Genomic DNA, 14,692 nt, shown 5'->3' with positions numbered 1-14,692 from the left:
CGTTACCCTCGGTGTCCGCTCGTACTGCGTGGAGTCCTGTGCTGCGCTCCAGTCCACTTTTAGACACGCACTTGCGAACTTCCCTAAGCACTTCCCCTCGGGGGAATCCCTGCCGCCATTTTGAAGTGCGTTCCACTTCGTGAAGTGGACGAGAGAAGTTTATATGGACAGACCCTCGTTCCCTCGATTTTGACCGAGGGAGCGAGTCTGCTTCAAATGTACACTTCAGGCACCTGTATGTCCCACAATGCAGTACGATTGTGACGTCACCACAGATCTCATCTAATCACCACCACAACAGACAACTCTATGATATATTAATTATATATTTTTTTTATTTAAAACAACCCAAACACACCTATAAACATTTGGATGCTGCATTAAACATATTCTTAAAGGGAAAAAAAAATGTACATAATAAATCAACTCCACAGCTGAGTGATCAAGGGCTTAGGGCGTTCCAGTTCAGCCCATTGCAGTTTCCGCCAGTAGTGGGCACTCGCAATGACGTACATCCGAGTGAACGAGACGGAGGGAAGTTAGCGAGTGAAAGGGCATGACAATTTTGGACTGGAACGCAGCACTGGACAAATGCGGAAGTTGTAGTTGTAGCGTCTATCAAGCAACAAACGTTAGCTTTGTTTGTGCAGTCGTTATGGAACACAATTATTCTTTACCGATTGCAGCTGGTTCTGTCGACAAAGTATGCTTAATTTTATATTTTCCAAATGTAGCATTCGGTAATAGTTATGTTTATGTAAGGGAAGTATTATTGCTTTAGGTTTGTGTTTAGTTTATTGACATTGTCTATCACGTCTGGTGTTTATGGCCATGTAAATAAATATAGCATGTGTTATACATAAAGATTAATCAGTATTTTGGCAAATGATGTGGGTATGTTCGAATGTACTTTTACAACGATTGTTTAGAACACGTAAAACTGCGCCGCGTTATCACAGCAATGAATTCGACATACAGTAACATCTATGATAACCAATGTAGTATTAAACATTACTTTTCTTGCGGTTAATTCATTTTAATGAAATAAAAGTGTGATGAGGTTCAAGAGTCAGGAAGGAAGAAGACAGGGGTCGGCGTGACTGGGACTCGTACTTTATTAAAATAAAGCAAAACAAACAAAAGTCGCGCACAACGCGCATTCACCGTGGCAACCGCGACGGCACAAAACTGAGAAATGAGAGCTCGGATCCACCGGTTTTCTTTCTCTGCGTCCAATTCTCTCTCGTTCCAGCGCGCGGCTTATAAGCGGTCTCTCCACGCGGATCACAGCAATAAGACACAGGTGTTCGTCATTTGCACTTGACCTACTCGTCTCTTCTCTCTCCCATTACAGACCGCGCTGAACCCACTGATCTATATAGAATGTCATAACACGCCCCCCTCGCCACAAAAAGCATGTCATTATAAAAAAAGAACTTAGCCTCATCCATGAACATGATTTTTCTATTCCCGTCTGATTTACATCCACAGTGGAGTTTAAAACGACAGTCCCCATCATTCCACGCTCCTTCACATCGTCATCAAGCTACGCCGTTGTTGTTGTTTAGAATTTAGCGCCCTCTAGCGGCAAACAATTATTGCATATTGTAGCTTTAATGAAAACTATTAGCATCTCAATTATATTAAAGTAACACTGCTAGGATGTTGTGGGTGGTTGCCAAGGTGTTGCTATGTGGCTGCATTGGAATGATAATAATTTAGAACCAGGCCGCTTCAGTCTGTTTATGTTCATACATAGTTTTTATGGATAAATAAACACTATAACAAATGGTAATAAACAATTGGATTTAATATTGGATTTCACTGAGTCTAGATGAGTGAATCCTGATGTAAACTGAGTATATATATATATATATATATATATATATATATATATATATATATATATATATATATATATATATATATATATACATATATATATACACACACACACTATGATACTGAATGTTTAACAACGGTATTTGAAACTCCAAAGTACTTCAATTAGCCAGTAGGTCATCTAATAAATGGAATCATAAAAATAAATAAATAAAAATAAAATTACAAATTTAAAAAAATAAAAATAAAAAAATAAAAATAAAATGATTTTGTTCAACTGGTCTATGATTACTTAAATCTGCTGGTTAAAATGGTTAAAATGGTTAAAATGATTACTTAAGATGTTTGAAATGTAATCAAATAAAATAAAATAATAAAATAAAATAAAATAAAATAAAATAAAATGTCTTCTCAATTAGCCTATAGATCATTTAATAAATGGAATTATTACATAACTCAATGAATTGATAAAATAAATATAAAATAAAATATAGAATAAAAAAAATATTCAGCTCAATTGGCCTATACGTTAGATTAATAATGAATATGTTTGAAATGTACATCTGATAAAGGAGTTATTAGCCTACATAACTTAAAGTAAAAACCTTTGTAAAGGGTTAAACTGTCCACTTGTTGTTTACATTCAAATAAAACAAAGTGAAACCATTTCTATACACCTGCAAACAGAGTTAAGCTGTTAACATGGAGTAAAACAGAGCGTCTCGTATCAACACGCATCAGGAAACGTTCACACTCGTCTCGTCTCATGTCTCATCTCTCCTCTGCTAAACATCTCAAAGCCGTCAGTCGTGATTGAGTCACTGAACCAACATGAGAACGGTCCTACCGTCTGTCCTCCGACGAGTCTTCATCCGAATCCATCATCTCCATCTCTCGTTAAACAATACACACTTCCTTTTCTGATCTCACACTCGCTCACAGGAAGTGAAACAGGAAGTCAGTCGTTGAGTTGAAGAGAACTATGAAACCGTTAGTGTTTATATCTAAAGCCAAACACAACACTGAGATGGGGCAGATGTTCTGAAGCTCTTTAGAAGACCAACCTGCGTCAAATACACTTACGTCAGCACTTCACCAACGTACTAAATGATTAATATATATAAATATATATATATATATATATATATATATATATATATATATATATATATATATATATATATATATATATATATATATATATATATATATATGAATTACAACATACAACACTATGAATCATACATAGGCCTATATTCATAATTGAAGGGATGTTCTATGAACTTCTATGATTCTGCTTAAAGGACAAGTTCGGTATTTTACACGTAAAGCCCTGTTTTCAGATCGTTTCTGATAAAATAGAACGGTTAAGATTGACATTTGGACACATGCTGCTGGCCCGAGAGTTTTCGGTTTCTGTGGTCGCACCCCCCCACCTCCACAATGGCTGCATAGGTGCACTGGAACAATCCTTCCTAAAACGCATTAAACTTTCGTTTACAAAGAGATGAAACTCACCGAGTGGTCAGGGGTGTTCACTGATATGCTCACACAAAAATCTCTGCAAAAGATGCTCTCCAACAGGTGTTATCGTAGTTTTTGTCCAACTCCATTGACTTGTATTGGATGTGCTGTGAGGTACGGTATTACTCCGCCGGAAGTGGGGTTGTTTGTGTTCTTTCTGTAGGAGTGTCTATTATTCAAGCTCTCAACGGAAGAACGTACGGGTGTGAGGCGTTTGGAAAAATAGGTCCACAGTTTTACAACGAATGGTAAAACACCTGTTGGAAAGCATCTTTTGCAGAGATTTCTGTGTGAGCATATCAGTGAACACCCCTGACCACTCGGTGAGTTTCACGTCTTTGTAAACGAAAGTTTAATGCGTTTTAGGAAGGATTGTTCCAGTGCACCTATGCAGCCATTGTGGAGGTGGGGGGTGCGACCACAGAAACCGAAAACTCTCGGGCCAGCAGCATGTGTCCAAATGTCAATCTTAACCGTTCTATTTCATCAGAAACGATCTGAAAACAGGGCTTTACGTGTAAAATACCGAACTTGTCCTTTAATTATATTCAAGTGTTTGTGTGGAAGCTATTAGCGCTATTAGTGACCCTGGTCACATTTTTGAAATTGAGATTTATTGATCATCTGAAAGCTGAATAAATAATCTCTCCATTGATGTATGGTTTGTTATGATAGGACAATATTTGGTCGAGATACAACTATTGTAAATCTGGAATCTGAGGCAAAAACATTGAAACATTGAGAAAATCTCCTTTGAAGTTGTTCATTTATGTTGGCGATTGTGCTGCATTCACTCACACAAATACATGTTTTATATATTTACAGTAGGAAATTTACTAAATATCTTCATGGAACATGATCTTCACTTAATATCCTAATGATTTTTGGCATAAAAGAAAAATCAATCATTTTGACCCGTACAATGTATTGTTGGCTATCGCCACAGATATCCCCATCATTTCTGGTCTTACATTAAAGGAACATTCCACCGTTTTTTGAAATAGGGCTTATTCACCTTCTTTCCTACATTTAGATAGGTGGGCAAATGCATTTTTGTCTCAGTGCATGCATTGTTTTAGTTTGACAGGGTCGGCGCTAGCTTAGCTTAGCATAATGAATGGAATCCTTTGTTGCCAGCTAGCATGTCCTGAGTAAAAGTGATAAAAAATAAATAAAAAAAAAACACCTAATTACTTCTTGTGGCCTGCGTATTCACAACAAGTACAAATAGTGATGCAGATTAACACTAGGTGATTTCCTAGGCAGATATTGACTTGGGACTATATTAGGGGGAAGCACAGGCAAAGCACTGCTACTTGGGCGCAGAGATATCACGCCCAAGTAGCAGTGCTTCGCCTGTGCTTCCCCCTAATATAGTCCTTAGTATATAAGTCAATATCTGCCTAGGAAATCGCCTAGTGTTAATCTGCATCACTATTTGTACTTGTTGTGAATACGCAGGCCACAAGAAGTAATTAGGTGTTTTTTTATTTTTATTTTTTATCACTTTTACTCAGGACATGCTAGCTGGCAACAAAGGATTCCATTCATTATGCTAAGCTAAGCTAGCGCCGACCCTGTCAAACTAAAACAATGCATGCACTGAGACAAAAATGCATTTGCCCACCTATCTAAATGTAGGAAAGAAAGTGAATAAGCCCTATTTCAAAAAACGGTGGAGTGTTCCTTTAAGAGTAGCTTAATACGTCATATGAAACTGACGAATTGTATTTGTGTGCACTCACAATAACTAAATATTGTGCGTTCTGCCGCCTCGGTCTCTGTGAACTTGAGCGCATCAAAAAATAACCCGAAACTCATGAGCATGAACACAGACGTGAGAAACACATCTGCCGAAAGCTTGAGCTTCTATTTTAATGAACCGATTCAAATGGAAAACTATTATTCTCAGATTATGTTGTGAAGCGTGGATATAGACACGTGCACGTCTGCGGAGATGACGAGTCATGATCGTCGACTTCATCACTGCAGACCAGAACACAGAAACACTCGTTTATCTGTAAATTATTCAAATGTTCACAGTCTGCTGTTTATTCACGACTCGTTCATCATCATCGGTTTAGCCGGAGCGCTGTGGTGAGCCTTCTGCGTGTGTGTGAGCGCTGACGAGGCTGTGTACGGGACAGGCAATTAAAGGTTCATTGTTATGATTCGGCTTATTAATATTCACATGATTAATCGACTAATCACTTAAATGAACGACTTCTAGTCAACTAGACAAATCTTTAGTCGAGGGCAGCCCTATAGATTACATTATGATGATAACATAACAATACAACACAACATAACATACTGTAACAACAAACACCACAACACAACACAACGTAACAAACACAACACAACGTAACATAACAAACACCACAACACGTAACATACTGTAACACAATACAACACAATGTAACATACTGTAACACAACAAACACAACATACTGTAACATAAAATGCAACATAACATAAAATACTGTAACACAACTAACACAACATAACATACTGTAACACAACAAACACAATGTAACATACTGTAACACAACACACACAACACAACGTAACATACTGTAACACAACACACAACACAATGTAACATACTGTAACACAACACACACAACACAACGTAACATACTGTAACACAACACAATGTAACATACATGAAGCTAATAAAAGGTTTTTAAAATTAAAGTAGAGTTAAAGGTATTTTTCAAGTATAAAAAAATAACATTTGAACATAGTAGTATAGGCCTACTGCAAGTGCAAAATTTTTATATAAATAGTAAACTGTAAGTATAATGTTAAGTTCATTTAAAGAAAACTTAGTAGTTTACTGAGAGTATACTTCAAAGTTGCTACAAGTATTAAAATAGTACACTACTAGTATACTCATAAGTTCACTTGCAGTACAAATGAGAAACATAATTATGAACTAGTTGTGCACTTAAAGTTTACTACTGTTACACTTATAGTACACTTAAACATATACTTTTATATACTTCAAGTGGGCCAATTTAGTCCCAAGCGGTATTAAAATAGTACACTTACAAGTTTACTACTAGTACATATTGACATTAGTATACTTACTACATAAAGTATACTTAAAAATATACTTGAACATTACTCAAGTATACTTCATAAAATGAACTTGAAGTATACTTTTTTTTTTCGTAAGGGATACTGTAACACAACAAACACAACATAACACACTGTAACAACACAACAAACACAACGTAACATACTGTAACACAACACAACATATAACACAACATAACATACTGTAACACAACACAACAAACACAACATAACACAACATAACACAACATAACACAACATAACACAACATAACACAACATAACACAACATACTGTAACACAACAAACAGAACACAACAAAAAAATTATTCTGCTAAATAGGCCTATTGATTACGTTATGATGAGGTATATAAGATAAGGTAAGGTAAGATAAGATGCCCTAATTCTAATGGGTCACACTTTAATTTTTAACTTCAAAATAAAAACGTTCGTTACTATACAAAACTAAATGAATTACTGCATTCACAAAGCTCACATTAACAAACAGACATGAAAACATTAAAATGCTAAATGAAATAAATACACAGATCACTGACACTCACTAACCTCAAAACTCTTCAGAGGGAACTAATCTCACAAACGTTCAATCGCATAAATGAGTCAAGAGGAAAACTGAACTCTGGTGTTTTGGTGAAACTGTGGATCCCGTACCATGGTGAGTTCTGGCATCAGAATCGGTCCGACTCTGCCCTCTAGTGGCGGTGCAAAAATCACACACTTCCTTCTGTATGACCGGCCTCAAAACATCATAACCAGAAGTGTTTCTAGCCTTACATCATCAAAAAACAACAGTACCCGTATTTGGATAGTTTTCTTTTGATCCTGTTATTAATATGGGATGTAAATTGTCTTTATCTGCAATAGAGTCGTTCACAAGCTGCATGTACAATAAAGATCTGCTTCATTGCTGACAAATGACAAACATTTCCTAAAAGGGATTGCAGGTAAAAATCACTTCATCTGATGCTCTTTGTGTTCTCTGTTTTAAAAGTATCCTGGTATTATTTCAATGTAACTGCTCGAAACTGAGTGAACTTGAGCGAATGAATCAAACTGAGCCGTTTGTAAAGTTCAAAAGTGATTCATTCGTGAATATGGCATCGTCTGATTCTGAACAGCTGATTCCACAGCAAAAAAATTAGTTTCTAGCTTAGTATTTTTGTCTTTTTCCACTACAAACATCTAAACATTTATCAAGTCATTTTGCTTCTCAAGCAAATGCATCTTGATTTAAGAATTTTTAGATATTTGTACTGAAATACAAGAAGAACATCGTGTGAAAACACAACATGATTGCTGGAATACTGTCCGGGAAAATGATTCTCAGGTTGTATATCTTCATTGTCGGACAAGGATTTATCAGTATTTATTATTTATGAGGGGTAAACGCCGCAGTAAAAATGGTCAAAATAGTTTCAGACAGATAGTGAAACCTGTTACACAGCAAATTGTTCGCCAGATTTCACTATTTCAGTGGTAGTGAATAGACAATGTCATTGCATTAGTGTGAAAACCTATGAGAGATGTTCACTGTTGTAGTCTGTGTGTGTGTTCATGTCACACAGCTGAGAGATCGACAGTGTGTTCACTGCACGTGATGCTTGTTTATACCACGCTATCTGCATGAGTGTGTGTGTGTGTGTGTGTGTGAACCACGCTCATCCTGTGTGTGGAACCGCTCGCCTGGGAACAATGCAAACTTATCTGCCTTTACACTCTCTCTATCGGTCTCTCTTCGTCTCTGCGCCGCTCTCTGTGTTTCTGCTGAAGTGTGTTTGTGGTTTCAGCGCAACTTCACATTTCCTAGGATTTACACCCCTTCATTAGGTGCTTTACTGTGTGTGTGTGTGTGTGTGTGTGTGTGTGTGTGTGTGTGTGTGTGTGTGTGTGTGTGTGTGTGTGTGAGTGTGTGTGTGTGTGTGTGTGTGTGTGTGTGTGTGCGTGTGTGTGTCTCTCTCTCTGCTGAGGCTCCGTTTTGCCTTGATCCATTATTCATCTTCCCCCTGTGTATCACAGCCTGGATGGCAAACGATTCTCTCACACACACACACACACTCGCATGCGGTTTAACTCGACCAAAGACACACTCAAACAATGATTTTCACACGCTCAGAGGAAAGGACAAGATTTATAGATGCATTACAGCAACAATGCGTTTGAGTGTGTGTGCGTGTGTGTATGTGAGAGAGAGAGAGAGAGAGAGAGAGAGAGCGAGAGAGCGAGAGGGGATGTGTGTGTGTGTGTGTGTGTGTGTTTCACAGTGTGTTTGACTGATTCACTGTCACAGTGCAAAAGGACACTATTGATTATTTCCCTGTTCAAGGCAATCAATCTCTACAAAACTGAAAAGCATCAATAAACAAATAAAAGTGATGCAAAAAGAGTGAAAACAGCTCAAAATAAAGATATTCAAATGAATCATACATAAATCTCTCCATCTATCTATCTATCAATAGAAAGTATGATAGAATGATAGATAAAACAATAGATAGAACGATACATAGAACAATCGAATGAGATAGAACAACAGATAGACAGATGGATGATAGAACGATAGATGGATCGATGGATCGATAGATAGATAGAACGATAGAACGATAGATCTCTTACCCTGGAGGAATGGATCCTCTGCTCGTCGTCACCGTGATCCGCTGCGTTCCCGGCCGGTTCAGATTATTCTGCCCGTTAATAGTAAGCGTGTGATTGGTCGGAAGCGTCACGAGCGCAGGAACGCACGAGAAACTCCCCCCGTTCATCTCCATCTTCCCACCTCCACCTCCACCGACCTTTATGTTGTTATGGTGTCCCCTAGCAACAGTCGTCGTGGGCGACCAGAGGGAGGAGCCAGCGAAGGTGTTGCTCTGCCTGACGACAGCATTCGTCGGGTCCGTCCCGTAGAGTCGTCGTCTCTGCTGCAGAGCCAAGATGGCGTTCGACGCGGCCCGTGTGCTGTGGACCAGCATGCATTGCTGGCATGTGCACGGGGTTCCCGAGTTGGTGCCCACGGGCCAGGACTGGGATTTGGGGATTGATCCGGCGATTAGCGGATACGCGAGGTCCATCCGCCGACGAATGCGCCGCTTTCTCTGACTCTGCCGGTTGGTTTGGGACATCCCGTCGAAGTCCACCAGGTAGCAGAAGCCCAGCGAGCTCAGGTCCAGCCAGGGGTGCTGCTTCTCGTACGCGTTCTGGATGCTCACGCACAACTCCATGTCATAAGGAGTCCAGGATCCACAGTCGTTTTCCCATTCCCACACGATGCCCTTTCCTGGAGACGAGGACGGGTCGTAGAAATTGCGCTGGACGGGACGCATTGTGCCTGTAGAGAGAGAGAGAGAACTGATGAAGAACTAATACAGTGAACTAATGCAGTGCAAGATAAAAGCATCTGCCAAATGCATTAAAATGTCAATGTAAAAAACTTTACTCATTTATCAACCCTGTTCTCACTAAGCAAAACATGTCACAAATGTCTAAGCATTCCTAAATCAAGATACATTTCCTGGAGAAGCAAAATGACTGAAGATATTAAGACTTGTTTAAAATAAACAAGCTTTTAATGTTGTTTATATGTCTATGTGGTGTTTTTAATATGCTTTAAGACAAAGCATGTGTAAGTTCATAAGTCGACACCATTGCTGAGTATTTCCTCCTTAAAACTGCAGTGAACCAAAGACAGTCTCAAACACACGCTTTGAAATCGCTGGTGTTTCTGACGTCACAAACTACCTTGTAACCAATCAGATCAACGCGTGATCGTCAACCAGTGGATCTCTGAGCTGAGTGAGTGGAGGCGGGGTTCATTTGCATATTCATAGACCTGCGCATACTAAATGAGGCAAGGGTGTCCAGTTACATTCAAGATATTTGAAGGCATTTAGACATTTTATTAAAAGGAAAAAATGCTTAATTTCATTTTGGTGATCAAAGATGAGTTTTAAGGGATACAATTATTGACTACAGGGGGACTTTAAAGCTACACTGTGTAAGATTTTCTCCCATCTTTTATTACAAGATTAACATGGCTTCCAGTTCGACTTCGTCCATGAGTGTTCCTTCAAGTGATGAGGTTACTTTAGAAAACTATTACAAATTGCATTTTATTTAGTCCGTTAACATGAAGGTTATGACCTCTATGTAAAACGAATAATAGTTTTACGTATTCGTTATTTTGGTACCATTTAATTGCTAACTTCAGCTTTCAGGTTCCCAAACGAATGCAAGCTAATCTTAGTAAAGTATCAGTGCTATCGTTATTCTGTATATTGTACGAGATTAATAGAGTAATGCAATGTTTACAGCGTAGGCTACATCATTTTCTCCGTGAGCAGAGTCAGAGATCAGTTGATGTGACGGAGGTGCGCGGGAAAGCTAAAGGTAGAGGGAAATCTGCCGGCAGTCGCGAGTAATCTCCCCCTCGCATTCGTCACGGTGCCACTGAGTGTAAAAGCGCGAAAGGGGAAGCTTGAATTTCCAGGTATGTTCCTCTTTGGCTAATGTATTTTCAAGATGGAGGCGCAACACAGCTGCCACCATTCGAGCGACTCGCACGTATGTATTCTGAATGGCAGATTCTACGCTCACGAGAATACTTGATTAGTTGGTAGAAGTAATTACACATTAATGAGCACATATAATTTTGAAAGAACAAAGTGTTTTTGCTAAGAATCAACTTAGAAAATGACACAGTGTAGCTTTAATGAAAAATGTATCAAAATTAAGTGAATTTGTGGCTAAACAAGAAAAAATATATAGTCAGTGGGGTCAGAAAAATAAACTTAATTCATAGGGTCAAGTCAAGTCAAGTCATCTTCATTTATATAGCGCTTTTAACAATGTAGATTGTCTCAAAGCAGCTTCACAGAGATAAATGTATAATATAACGTAAGATTGTTTTGGCTTTATAGCGGTTCTTTAATAAAGTTATTTTCCAGCTAAAGTTAGTTTTGATTGATTCGCTTCCGTCGCAACGATCATTTGTTTTTAAATTAGGGCCGCCAAGAAGACACCATTCTCTCTACACAGACTTTAAACGCGAACCTGTGAGAAACGCTGATGGCGTTCAGATGCACATTAAGAACGAGTTCTATAGTTATGTGCGTTTGAATATATGTGTGCAGGTTTGGAATTCCCTACAAACCAAACCTAAACAAATTACTGGTGTTTCCTTATAGTTTTGATTCAGAATTTTATTTTATTTTATCAATTCGGGGTAGATACGCAAATTGAGTTTTCCCGACGACGCGTTATCTGTAGAGTGGGAAAGGGATCCTCCATAGGGAGAGACTAGTTGGCCCTTCAGCACTGCATTGACATCGGGTCCAGGCGAAGGTCCTTCATCAGATCTGGAAACGGCCTGGATCCGGCAGGCTGCGGGAAAACCTTGGGATAAACAAAGACACTAAAATTAGCGTAGATGCCATTCTTCTCATGATGTAACAAGTACATCAGGATTTATGGGAAGTGTTCCCGGTTCCAGCTGACCTAATCTATGCAGCCTAATATTGAATTATAGAAGTCTATAATGTATTATGTGAACGCTATGTCAAAGAGATGTGTCTTTAATCTAGATTTGAACTGACAGAGTGTGTCTGCTTCCCGGACAATGGTAGGAAGGCTGTTCCAAAGTTTTGGTGCTAAATAGGAAAAGGATCTACCGCCAGCAGTTGATTTAGATATTCTAGGTATTATCAACTGGCCGGAATTTTGAGATCGCAATAGACGTGAAGGAGTATAATGCGTTAAGAGCTCGCTCAAGTACTGCGGAGCTAAACCATTTAGTGCTTTGTAAGTAATCAGCAATATTTTAAAATTGATGCGATGTTTAATAGGGAGCCAGTGCAGTTTTGACAGAACCGGGCTAATATGGTCATACTTCCTGGTTCTGGTAAGAACTCGAGCTGCTGCGTTTTGGACCAGCTGTAGTTTGTTTATTAAGCGTGCAGGGCAACCACCCAGTAGAGCATTACAATAATCTAGCCTTGAGGTCATGAACGCATGGACTAATTGTTCCGCATTTGTCAATGAGAGCATATGACGTAATTTAGATATATTTTTAAGATGGAAAAATGCGGTTTTACAGATACTAGACACGTGACTTTCAAATGAAAGATTGGTATCAAAGAGCACACCCAGGTTCCTAACCGACGACGAAGACTTAACAGAGCAGCCATCAAGTGTTAGACAGTATTCTAGGTTATTACGTGAGGAAGTTTTTTGTCCAATAATTAGAATCTCTGTTTTTTCAGAATTTAGAAGTAGGAAATTACGAGTCATCCAGTTTTTTATATCAGCTATGCATTCTGTTAATTTAGTGAATTGGTAAGTTTCGTTAGGTTTTGAAGAAATATAGAGCTGAGTATCGTCGGCATAACAGTGGAAGCTAATTCCATGTTTCCTAATGATATCTCCTAATGGCAGCATGTACAGAGTGAACAGCAGCGGTCCTAGTACTGAGCCTTGTGGTACGCCATACTGAACTTGTGATTGATAAGACATCTCTTCATTTACTGCTACAAACTGATAACGGTCAGATAAGTATGATTTAAACCATGCTAGTGCAATTCCACTAATGCCAACATAGTTTTCTAGTCTATTTAAAAGAATGTCGTGGTCAATGGTGTCAAACGCAGCACTAAGATCGAGTAACACTAATAGAGAGACACAACCACGATCGGATGATAAGAGCAAATCATTTGTTACTCTAACGAGAGCAGTCTCAGTACTATGGTATGGTCTAAATCCGGACTGAAAATCCTCGCAGATATCATTTCTTTCTAGAAAGGAACATAGTTGTGAAGATACTGCCTTTTCTAGTATCTTTGACAGAAAGGGTAGATTCGAGATCGGCCTGTAATTGACTAATTCTGAAGGATCAAGTTGCATTTTTTTAACAAGCGGTTTAATCATAGCCAGCTTAAAGTTTTTTGGTACGTATCCTAGAGACAAAGAGGAATTAATGATATTAAGAAGAGGATCTATGACCTCTGGAAGCATCTCTTTCAGTAGCTTAGTCGGTATAGGGTCTAACATACATGTTGTAGATTTAGATGATTTAACGAGTTTAGTAAATTCTTCCTCTCCTATAGCAATGAATGAATCAAATTTTTCCTCAGGGAGACTACAATGCACTGCCTGATGCGATACTGTAGTAGACGGTTGCATAGTTATAATTTTATCCCTGATATTATCAATCTTATAAGTGAAGAAGTTCATAAAGTCATTACTGCTGTGCTGCTTGGAACCTTCTGTGTTTGAAGCTTTCTTTTTCGTTAGTTTAGCCACTGTTTCAAATAAATACCTAGGATTATGTTTATTTTCTTCTAATAGGTTTGAAAAATAAGCAGATCTAGCAGCTTTTAAAGCCTCTCTGTAAGCAATCGAGCTCTCTTTCCATGAAATGCGAAATACCTCTAATTTTGTTTTCTTCCAGTTGCGCTCCATTTTTCTGGCTGCTCTCTTAAGGGCCCGAGTGTGCTCGTTGTACCACGGCGTTGGATTATTTTCTTTAATCTTCTTTAAGCGCAAAGGAGCAACTGTGTCTAAAGTGCTGGAAAAGAGAGAGTTAAAAGTTTCTGTTGCAATATCAAGTTTTTCTAAGCTATCCGGGATGCTAAAATGATGAAACTGATCAGGAAGATTATTAATAAAGCAATCTTTAGTAGCAGAAGTGATAGGTCTAACATATTTGTAACACGGAGTCGGCTTTGCAGCCTTGGCTAAATGTAATTTACACGAGACTAGATAATGATCTGAGATGTCATCGCTCTGCTGCAGAATTTCAACGGCATCAACATCTATTCCATGTGATATTATTAGATCTAGAGTATGATTACGACGATGAGTAGGTCCTGACACGTGTTGTCTAACTCCAATTGAGTTTACAATGTCTTTAAATGCCAATCCCAATGCATCTTTTTCATTATCGATGTGTATATTAAAATCACCAACAATTAGTACTTTATCTGCAGCCAATACTAACTCTGATAGAAAGTCCGCAAATTCTTTGATAAAGTCTGTATGGTGCCCTGGTGGCCTGTATACAGTAGCCAGCACAAATCTCAAACGTGATTTATCATTTATACTATATATTTTTACATTAAGCACTAACACTTCAAAAGAATTATATTCGAAACTTGATTTCTTAGTGGTTTTGAAAATATTACTATAAATTACAGCAACACCACCCCCTTTGCGTTTCAGACGGGGTTCATGTTTATAACAGT

General features: G+C 38.4%; 1 protein-coding gene across 1 annotated transcript in view; it reads right to left on the bottom strand.

Moving 5' to 3' along the window:
- Window positions 1-14,692, bottom strand: part of dtx1 (deltex 1, E3 ubiquitin ligase) — a 47,860-nt gene that overhangs the window by 10,216 nt on the left and 22,952 nt on the right. Inside the window, exon 3 of the mRNA XM_084388621.1 lies at window positions 9,078-9,786. Within this exon, the coding sequence (XP_084244747.1) occupies window positions 9,078-9,786 (709 nt within the window). The remainder of the gene's footprint in view (window positions 1-9,077; window positions 9,787-14,692) is intronic.

This window comes from Rutilus rutilus (genome assembly GCF_951802725.1).
Source record: "Rutilus rutilus genome assembly, chromosome: 19".
Lineage (NCBI taxonomy): Eukaryota > Metazoa > Chordata > Actinopteri > Cypriniformes > Leuciscidae > Rutilus > Rutilus rutilus.
Note: the sequence above shows the minus strand (reverse complement) of the source record. Positions and strands in the feature narration are given on the sequence as shown.